This window comes from Aulonocara stuartgranti (assembly GCF_965226115.1).
Source record: "Aulonocara stuartgranti genome assembly, chromosome: 5".
NCBI classification, from domain to species: domain Eukaryota; kingdom Metazoa; phylum Chordata; class Actinopteri; order Cichliformes; family Cichlidae; genus Aulonocara; species Aulonocara stuartgranti.
In genome coordinates, this window is record NC_138943.1 from 29,561,126 (window position 1) to 29,571,656 (window position 10,531).

A 10,531-nucleotide genomic window follows, 5' to 3' on the forward strand; every position below is an offset into this window, starting at 1 on the left:
TGGATTGATTGTATGGCATACTTTAATGAAACAAATAGACAAGTTTTAATTTATTTATGAATTTCTTTAGTCCACACTGGGGCAAAAGTATACATACACCCATTTAAATCTTGTTTTGACAAGGCCAAGACCTTTTAACTTCTTGTTAGTCATCATGACTGATTAGTTCTTTGCCAGTATAAAAAAAAAAAAGTTTGTTATCCCTCACTGGATTGAACAATACTCAGAACAATGAAAATATACAAGGAACTCAGCGAAGATTGTGTAGAGTTACACAAATCGGGAAGGTCTCTCGGGCCAATTTCTAAGCGACTGCAGATTCCAAGATCATCACTTCAATTGCACAAGTTTTTTGCCAAGGTCTGTAAGAAGCAGAGGTGGGCAGTAACGCGTTACTGTAATCTGATTACTTTTTTTCAAGTAACGAGTAAAGTAAGGGATTACTATTGCAAAAACGGTAATTAGATTACCGTTACTTTCCCGTAGGAACACTGTGTTACTCAAACCGTTATTTTTTATTTTTTTTGAGAATGTCTCATGACAGTGACCTAAGCGAGTGTGACATTCGTGGCAACAGCTGTGTGCAGATCAACAATGGATAATATATCGAGTACGGAGAGAGTATGAGCGTGCAGCGTTTAAAGCGTGGAAGTACTGACCTTACTTTGAGTTTGATTCCATAAAAAGTGACAAAAACATTAGTGTCCGTTGTGCGTGAGAAGAAAACTTCTTTTTACAGCGAAAAAACCCCCCTAAACTTCCAAGCAAGCACCGAGTGCGCAACGACGTAATGGGAAATTCACAGAGAAACTCGCGGATTCTTCAACTGACCGCTGCGGCACACCTGCACCAGGGTAAACCTCCGCCTACACCACTCCTGCTTTACAGGTGAAAATAGAGCAACAGGACCGCTAGTCTTTGATTTTATTTATTTTCTGCTGGGTTTTCCTCGCAAATATTTGAAAGAGTGAGTGTAAACACAAAAAAATATTTTATGTGCTGAAAATAGGTTTCCAGTCAGAGAATGTTGCATATAATTACATTTTTGCTTGATGCATAAAGCTAAAGGATTAAAACTAATAAAACAAGTTTTAAAAAGAGACTTTTCCATTTGATTACATTTTGTATGATGGATTATGCAGAAAAAGTAGAATTGGGCTGAATGATCTATCGCTTTATCACCTATTCAGGTTGTAAATCATGTTTTTAAAAAGTAACTAAGTAATTAATTACTTTTGAAAATAAGTAATCAGTAAAGTAACATGATTACTTGACCAACACTGGTAAGAAGACCCAAACTGTCATCTTCAGATGGGAGGAAATTCATCAGAATATTGAGGAACGTCACAGAAACCACAAAGGCTCAAGGCTACAATGAACTGGAGACTGCTGGAACACCACCGTCACTATCAAGGACTGAGAGGGTGCCGACCAAGAAAGACACCCCAGCACCAAAATCGACATCTTTAAGCTCAAATGAAATTTGCAGCAGTCCACATGGACGAGTCAGATGTTCTTTAGGGAAAAGTTTTATGGTCAAACAAGACAAAGATTGAGCTATCTGATATCAATGACGAGAAGAATATTTGGAGAAGTAAAGGAGAGGCTTTCAAACCTAAGAACACGGAACAGGCTGTCAAGCAGGGTGATCATCATATATTTGCTGCAAGAGGTACTGGTACATTGCACAACATCGGTGGAATAATGAAGAAGCAGGATTACCTCCAAACTCTTCAACTTCACCTCAGATCAGCTGCTAAATGATTGAACTTGGACACAATCGGGTGTTCCAACAGGAAAATATTTGTAGCAGGGCAACAATGACCTTCTGAAATTAACTTTCTAACTTCCTAAAGCCGCAGCCTAAACCCTATTGAAAATCTGTGAGCTACATTTTAAAGGTTTATGCCTCTAAACCAACTGATTTAAGCGAACTGTACCAATTCTGCTAAGAAGAGTGATTTGATATAGAATTATGCCAGAAGCTTGTTGATGGCTATCAATTGGATCTAGTTGAGGTGCAACTTGCTAAGTGATATTTAATCCAATATTACGCAGGTGTATGTATATATAATTTATCCATGTGTAGATTAGAGAAATTTATTAATTTTATTTATTTCTTAAACAATTATCCTGTACAATTGTTTCACCCTGGACAAAGAACAATTCAATGATTAGTGACCACAGACAGCTACAGGAAGTAGCTGCCATGGCCAAGAAAGAGTCATGCTCAAAATACCATAGAAAACAGAGTAATATTATTTTTTTTACACTTTTAGGTTTTGTGTAGATTAAACAATCAAGGTGGTGTTTTCATTTCAGAACTTTAATAAACGTCTTCAGAACTTTTGTACAGAGCTATAGTCTAATTAAACAGAATCCAGTCATACTGCATAGAGAGAATATTATCAATCTTTTGGTCAAGGCTTAACAAGTAAAAGAGTAAAGTAAAAGTTTGAACATGATGAGATTTTCATGTTACTCAAAGCATTGTTGCTTTTCAGGCACCAACATCAACAGTGCTATACTGGATGCAGTTAGTTTGCTGAAGAAAGAAAGAAAAGAAAAGAAAGTTCCAGAGAGGAGTATGGATATGATTTTTCTACTGACTGACGGGATGCCAAACAGTGGTGAGACAATCTTAAACATTCTGTGTGTTGAAAATTGTGGTGGATCCACGTATGGGACAGCAGGGAGAGACAGGGGTCCGGGCTGCTCCGGCGCCCGTGCCGGCTCCCAGGGGGAGGGCCGCCAGGCTCAGCGGCCTCAGTCAGGCGATGGGGGTAGGTGGTGGGGCGGGGCCTGCAATCAGCCAGGACGCTGCCTGCTGCCTCACCCATCCCCACTCCTTAGGTGGGAGCGGCATGTGGCTGGCAGGTGCTCACCGGAGGAAGCCACGAAGCAACTGCTGGGCCCACCACCAGCTCACCCACCTGCTCACCCTGAGCTAAGAACGCGAGAGGAACCTGTATCCCGCAGCATTTTTTTACTCATTTATAATAGCATATAAATGAATATTAACAATGTTAGGGAGTAAGATGGAACTGATTTGTTATGTAAAGCTGACACCCAACTCGACAATTTCATTGGAAATGGAAGCTTTTTAATGCATGCTCATATGTAAGTGTGTTTGTGTCTGCAGGGGTGACCAGCCCCCAGCTAATCCAGCAGAATGTATTTTCTGCTATTGGAGGAATCATGTCTCTGTTCTGTCTTGGATTTGGAAATGATGTGGATTACTCCTTCCTGGATGTTATGTGCAGGCAAAATAAAGGAGTGGCCCGCAGAATTTTTGAGGGTTCAGATGCTGCCATTCAACTCAAGGTAAGGCAAGAAATTAAGAACATTAATGACTGTAACATGAAAATCAATGCAAGCGTAGAAATGCTAGTTTGTGCCTTACATAAATGGCAACAATTTTGTGTCTTTGTTGCAGGGTTTCTACGAGGAAGTGTCCAGCCCTCTGCTCTTGGAGGTGGATCTGCGTTATTCAGAGAATACAGACTTCTTAACCAAAACTCACTATAGCCAGCTGTTCAACGGCTCAGAGATCGTGGTCGCTGGTCAGCTGAAGGAAAATGACGTGGAAAACTTCTCGGTGGAAGTGTTTGCCCACGGGGTGAGAAAAGGGAGAGCACATTATTAAAGTATTTCCTTTACAACATGAGTTTGACTTCAGATCTATGTTAGTGCTCATACAAATGAGCCTTATTATTCAGTCTTACTGTGGCTGAATATGGAATTTCACGAACTGTAAATGAACCGAGCTGTAATTGACTGTTGTAGTCCGAACATCAAGTGGAGTCTCATTACTTTTCATTCTTTTCTGCTTTCAACTTAAGATTCTAAGCTAGTGGCTTTCATCCATCTTTATACTTATGTGAAGCACAATACTTATGCTTATAAGATCAGATCTGTGTAAATACCTTAAACAACTATGACAAAGTTAGTACTACGTTCCTACCAGCATATATCTACCCACCTTACCAACTGTAAGTGCTTCATGAACTTCAACTCTTTAAACTAAAATGAAAACAAATCTGTGTGTGGTGTTCAATTCAATTAATGATGATATAGCGACAAATCACAACAATAGTCAGTTCAAGACACTTTATATTGTAAGGTAAAGACCCTACGTTAAAGACTTAAAGAATAAATAAATATATGGAATAAGAAAAATGTTTAATGCTAAAGTCATAAAATGTGTTAAGATGGATGATGGGATAAAGGCCCATTTTCAAAGCTCATGTGATATTTATGTACTTTACTGTAAGCTGAGTTATTTAGCCAGCAAGTTGAACAAACTTTAGATGCTGCAGTTACTCTGCAGATTTGGAAAACACTGTCGACACCATCTCAGATTCTAATAATTGAATATCTATGAAACGTAATTATCTGAAACAATATTAGCATGCTGATGTCAGCTTGCTAAAAAAAAAAAAAAAAAAAAAGTTGAGTGGCTGCACAGAATAATGTCTGTCATTTAATCTTTCCTTTTTAACAAGTCTGAAGAGAACTTTGTGGCACAGGGAAAGGCCAGTGTGGCTGACTGGCAGACAGTGTACCCAGAAAAGGGGTACATTTTTGGAGATTTCATTGAGCGTATGTGGGCCTACCTCACCATCCAGCAGCAGCTGGAGAACAGGTTGGTTCATGGGGAAATTTTTCTGTTACCGTGCAGAAATTTTATTGATGGTGAGTTTTTTTTCCGTTAAACATTATGTTATACATCATAATAAATTATTAACGTCATGTCCATCTTGTCCTCTGTCTCTCTTCCAGTGCTCTCAGTACTAAAGAGGAGAGAGGAAATATAGAAGCCAAGGCTCTGAACCTGTCTCTGAAGTATAACTTTGTCACCCCTCTCACATCCTTGGTGGTCACCAAGCCTGAAAACGAGAATGGAGCTGATCGCTCTTTCATTGCTGACAAGCTGACTGAAAGTAGGAGAAAGAAAATCCACCGCTTATTAAATTAGCAGAAACATTCTTCTCCCATCACTTTGGCAAAAATAACTTTTTCTTTTTCATTTCTTTCCTATTTTACAGGCCAGCGACAGCAAGCAGAAAGACACATGGGTATGGGAAGTCTTTGAATGGAATTTAATGTGTTTTCATTTACTTTTTAAACTGCTATAAGAGAAGAATTTCCCAAATCTGGGTAAAGTAAAGCCTTTCTTATCTTATCTGACTTGCACAATGCATATGAAGGAAACTGTGCTTTTAGCAGGTGCACATGCATCGCCTGCTGTCGGCTCGCGTGTAATTGATCGTAAGTGTTTCATATGTAACATTTTTACGGACTTAAATAGTTGACAGGTGGTTTCAGTGTTTTGTTTTGTTTTTGTTTCATTTCATGCTATTATAATAGGTAAGCATTACAGCTTCCTTATACAGTTAATGAAAACATTCATAGAAGACTCAAGAAACTCAGGAGTTGTGACTGTTTTGACCGTCATTATTTAAGACATCTGCCATATCAAATACAATGTTACAATATTAGTAATACTAATGTATTAATGGGGTCATGGTATGTCAATTTGGGCCAAAATGTCTGAGAACTGTTACCAGAGCCTTGTTTAACACGTTTCACAAAGAATTAAGGCTGCTTTCAAGGTAAGTGGGGTCCAGCCTCGTACTACCAAGATGTACCTAATAAAATGTTAAGTAAGTGTATTTAACTGAAAACATTTAATTCTGAAAAACCAGGCTGTACACTGCTGTCATAAGGGCAGGTAAGATAGTTTTACTGTTGGTGCAGACTCTGTTTTATTATAATAACACACCTGTCAGCTCAATAATTAAATTAGCTTTTTACTCAGATATACCTTTTTTTTCTAGACTTATTTGCTGCAGTTGATGGAGATCCCCATTTTATGATAGAGCTTCCAGATAAAAACGACGCTCTGTGCTTCAACATCAACGACAAACCAGGAACCATTTTCAGTCTGGTCAGAGACCCCAAATCAGGTCTGTCCTGAGTCTTTCTGAAGGACTCCCCAAACTTTGATTCTGTTCATCTGGAGGTAGCGTTTTCAGTGGGAGAAACGGTTCATCTCTCATCCAAGTGACTTCTTCAGTCACAGCTGACTGCAGGTTTCTCCAGTCTCATAAATGGTACATTTGCATAACAACTGAAACTAGCACTACTGTAATGATCAAGGAACTGACCTCCCAGCCTATTGTTCCTTCAGTGGGCTGGTTTCAGTCATTATGCAAATGTACTGTTTATAAGATTGGGGAAACCTGCAGTCAGCTGAGTCACTTGGATGAGAGATGAAACATTTCTCCCACTACGTCCAGATGAACAGAATCAAACTTTGGGGATTTACTTACCTGGACGATTGAGCATGCATCAAGAAGATACTGAAGGACTCGTTCTAATGGGAGAATTTTCTTTTTTCAAATTTTCCAAATTCATTATCCTCCCTCATTTCAGGCTTTGTGGTGAATGGCCAAATAATTAGCAAGAAGAAAGTTGCTCTGGATGGTAACGTGAACACCTACTTTGGCCGTTTTGGTATCACACATCAGAACCTGGGGGTGAGACTGGATGTGAGCATTCAGGATATCTCTGTTTTCTACAATGACAAGCAGGTCAAGCTGCTGTGGTCTGATGCCACCTCACTCAGAGATGCCAAGTGAGTAAAATCCCCAGGCAAAACACATGCGTAAAGTTGAAATTATTAAATATTTTAAACCATTTTTCAGTCCCACTAATTACTATATGTACTTTAATCACATTTGCAAATGACGTTAGTTTTTTTCCTTCATTTTTTCATGTGTTTTCCAACTTGGATGCCTCTGACCAAGTATGGAGCTCAACCTAGTTAAAAACTGCAGTCTGACAGTGACGCTGAGGCACTCAGTGAAATTCAGGGTCATCCGACACACAAAGGTTTGGAAGAGACGCCACGACCACCAAGACTACCTGGGTTTCTACACTCTGGACAGCCAGCACTTGTCTGCTTCAGTTCATGGTCTGCTAGGTATTAAACTGCAAGAAGCTTTGATATAGTAATAAAGTGACTGTGTAGCTCACAGGTGTCGAACTCCAGGCCTCGAGGGCCGGTGTCCTGCAGGTTTTAGATGTAACCTTGATACAAGACAACACACCGTAAAGGCTAAATGACCTCCTCAACATGTCTTGAAGTTATCCAGAGGCCTGGTAATGAACTAATCATTTGATTCAGGTGTGCTGACCTAGGGTGAGATATAAAAACTGCAGGACACCGGCCCTCGAGGCCTGGAGTTCGACACACCTGGTGTAGCTCTTTTGTTTTTACTAAAAACTAATTCTTAAAACAGAAACAAAAGATGTCACATAAGCTATTTTCCTGCAGGTCAGTTCTACCGTGGGGTTGTGTTTGAGCTGACAGACCTGCATCCAGGTGAAGGCCAGGAGAAACTGGATGCCACCATGTACGTGAAGGGGCAAAGGCTGAATGTGACAAGGTGAGGCGACTTCTTAAATTTTAGAAGTGTGCATAATATTCACTCAGCCTTAAAGTTAGTTTCCTTTCATGTATGTGCAAATCATCCTTGAAAAAAAACATCTATATATTCTGTAGACACTGGCAAAAAAACTTCAACAAGGATGTGAAGAATGGAGAAAGCATCGCCTGCTGGTTTGTTGACAACGAGGGAAGAGGCCTGATCGATGGAACAGCCTCAGACTACACCGTGTCAGACCTTTTTACGGCTATTTGAAAACGCAAAGTGCGATCAGCATTGCACTGGGAGCTGCAGGGTAGATTTACATGCTCTGGGTGGTGTGTGATGAGAAGGCATTGTAGTGAGTCGCTGGGTGTTTTCTATTTCAAAGTGACACATGCAAAAACTGAAAGCAAGTGCATGTTTATATTAATGCAAGCATATCACGTTACAGTATATTTTGAGTGTACGTGTTTGTGTCCGTCTGGCATTACAGAGTGTAATCGAACCTCTCCTGCTAAATGTTATTTAGTCAAACAGCATCAGTGAGATAGTTTGCTTTACTCACACAATGACAGTGTGTGAGTCAAGATAGATTTAATGATGACACAAATAACATGGCAGGTAAAGCTTTCTGAATAGTCTGCATATATGACATACTGCATTCATTTCTCCATGCTTTCTTGGAATTAAATAAATATTTTGCTTTTTAAAAAAGTGCTCCCTGTCAGCATAAAAAAAAAAAGATATTGGACTTGAGAATGGCACACAGTGTTCACATTTTCTGTGCTTCAGCTGTTGAAAAACTGGTTAGCAGGCTGAGTTTGGTCATGTCAGCTGCAATTATAACACAGATGTCATCTAACCTAGTCAAGCTCAACAGTAATAAAACAGAACTTATTGTTGTGGCCTTCAAAGCCGTACTCCCGAAGATTGGCGATCTACTCACTGACATAGTCGGTCGCCACATCCTACTATCCCCAGAAGTTCACAATCTGGGTGACAATTTGAGTTTCACACTTCCATTCCAGTCTCATATAAATGAAATGTCACCTGATGAGCAGAGACCCTCATCCATGACTTTTTCACCAACTGGCTGGATTATTGCAGTGAGGTCCTGGAGTCCTGGACAGGCTCCAGTATGTCCAGAAACTCAGCTGCTAGGCTTTTTTTTTTTTTTTTTTTTTTTTGCCTGTCCTGTTTGGCTCTTTTGCCTTCAGAATTGTTGTCTAAAGGCAAAGAAAGATGCCCAACGGATTTACTTTACCAAATTGACCATCCCAGCCTTGCCGTAATGGTCCATTTGATTCACCTTTTATTGTTTATTTTATTTTCACTTACTGAATACGGGACAGACTTGACTGGGGGAAAGAAGGGGAGAAAGAAAGAGGGAAAGAGAAACAGCTGAGAAGAGGGACGGGGGAGAAGGGCAAAAAACAAAAACCAACAGAATGGGTAGAGAAAAAAAAATGCATATATCAATCACCTGGATCACCCTTCATTCTAATTTGTGTTGTACAGTTATTTCATTTTTAACCTTAATTTATATTTTATTCCTTCCTAGTTAAATTTACCCTTTTTAATTTTTCATATTTATTTCCTATCTTATTCATAGCCTTTTCCTTTTTTGTTCTCTTTAGGTCACGAGCAGTTGTCCAAGCATTTCACTACATATCGTACTGTGTATGACTGTGTACGTGACAAATAAATTTGAATTTGATTTGATTTGAGAAAGAAAAAAGAAAACAAGCAGAAGAGAACAAGAGTAATAGAATAAACAGCATCACAATGATATATGGGAATATGACAGTAAATACTAAATATTAAACATTATTGTGCAGCACATAAGATCAACAGAACACAGTGTGCTTTGAGGTAGGAGCCAGAAAGGGTGTCGTTTGTGGGTGTGATCACCCGTGTGTACACCTGTGAGCATGGACCTTTTTTTTAAAGGTTCCTTCATGTAATGATCTGCTAGAGGGTGTGGGGGGGCCACAGCCCCGTCCTCCAGGGCATGAAGCAGGTGTGGAGGAGATCAAAACTCCAGACATCCAGAGGCCCCCAGAACACAAGAGACCAAGGAAGACCAACAGAGGGGCAGCCGCGCCACTGTCCCAGAAAGAGCTGAGGAGAGTCCCAGATGAGGGCTCACTCAGCAGCCGCGGAGCAGAAGCCAGGGGGAGTTGCAGTGACGCGCCCGTGAGCTCCGCCGGCAGCCAGCCGTGCCTGAGTGACCGAGCCCCAGGCCGAGAGGCCAGGGGCACCCCACCTCCGAAGTGGCCCGAGCGAGCCCCAGGCTCCAGGCCCCGATAAGCGGCCGCCAAGGAGTGAGCCGGTGTGTACCTGGACGCCCATCCCCGGACACAAAGAACCACCAACGCACCGATATCTGAGGGAGTCCGCCACTGGCAGGGGAAGTGGTGGTAGGTGGAGATAGGCCTCCAAACCTTGGAGGGCCTAAGATGTCCCCAGAGAGGTGGCGCCTGACACCCAACCTGACATATAGACACAGAAATACAGGCACACACATATACAAACATCCATTCCCACCCTCATGCTCTCATATGCACTTACTCCACACTCAACCAACGTGGAGACAGACATAAAGAGACGCTGTACACACGATCACACTCCCCAAGCGTACTCTACAAACCGGGTCTAGGTACCCTTGCCCCTGGAGGGGGAACTGCACCCAGACCCAGGTGGTGTTACCCTTTTCCCTGCGGTGGGGGGAGGCAGACCGCCCCGACTCCGCAGCAGCAGGGAGGCCCCACACTCCAGACCGCAGTCGGACGGCCAACTCCTCCTCCTAGCCCCACCGCTCCAGCAGGTCGCAGAGAATGGGGGTGAGAGAAGACTCCAAACCTCCCTCCACCCGCTCATTGTAGTGTTGATGCATGTGTGTTCTAAGGTGCATTTAAAACCCAGGAGGGCATGGAGCTACCTGCCAGAAAGCAGCAGGTAAGCTGCTAGGCTTCTAACATGCACCAAGCTCTGGGAACACATCACCCCCACCCTCATAAATTTCCATTGATTCCTGGTCACATCACGCATTACTTATATCCTTTTTCTCACTTAAAAAACCCTCAATGCCCTGG

General features: G+C 41.5%; 1 protein-coding gene across 8 annotated transcripts in view; it reads left to right on the plus strand.

Annotated features, from left to right (window-relative positions):
- The window catches only part of LOC309706297 (inter-alpha-trypsin inhibitor heavy chain H3-like), a 33,980-nt gene extending 25,827 nt beyond the window's left edge, over positions 1-8,153 (plus strand). For 7 of the 8 annotated variants that reach the window (XM_082532660.1, XM_082532662.1, XM_082532664.1 and 4 more), the window contains 12 exons: positions 2,505-2,630; positions 3,143-3,324; positions 3,437-3,619; positions 4,506-4,645; positions 4,783-4,943; positions 5,049-5,078; positions 5,227-5,271; positions 5,841-5,969; positions 6,439-6,640; positions 6,813-6,988; positions 7,343-7,454; positions 7,571-8,153. In XM_082532660.1, coding sequence (XP_082388786.1) covers positions 2,505-2,630; positions 3,143-3,324; positions 3,437-3,619; positions 4,506-4,645; positions 4,783-4,943; positions 5,049-5,078; positions 5,227-5,271; positions 5,841-5,969; positions 6,439-6,640; positions 6,813-6,988; positions 7,343-7,454; positions 7,571-7,709 — 1,625 coding nt within the window. In that variant the 3' untranslated portion in view covers positions 7,710-8,153. The remainder of the gene's footprint in view (positions 1-2,504; positions 2,631-3,142; positions 3,325-3,436; positions 3,620-4,505; positions 4,646-4,782; positions 4,944-5,048; positions 5,079-5,226; positions 5,272-5,840; positions 5,970-6,438; positions 6,641-6,812; positions 6,989-7,342; positions 7,455-7,570) is intronic. The other variant, XM_082532663.1, reaches the window with a different exon arrangement.
- Positions 8,154-10,531: the final 2,378 nt, after the last annotated feature.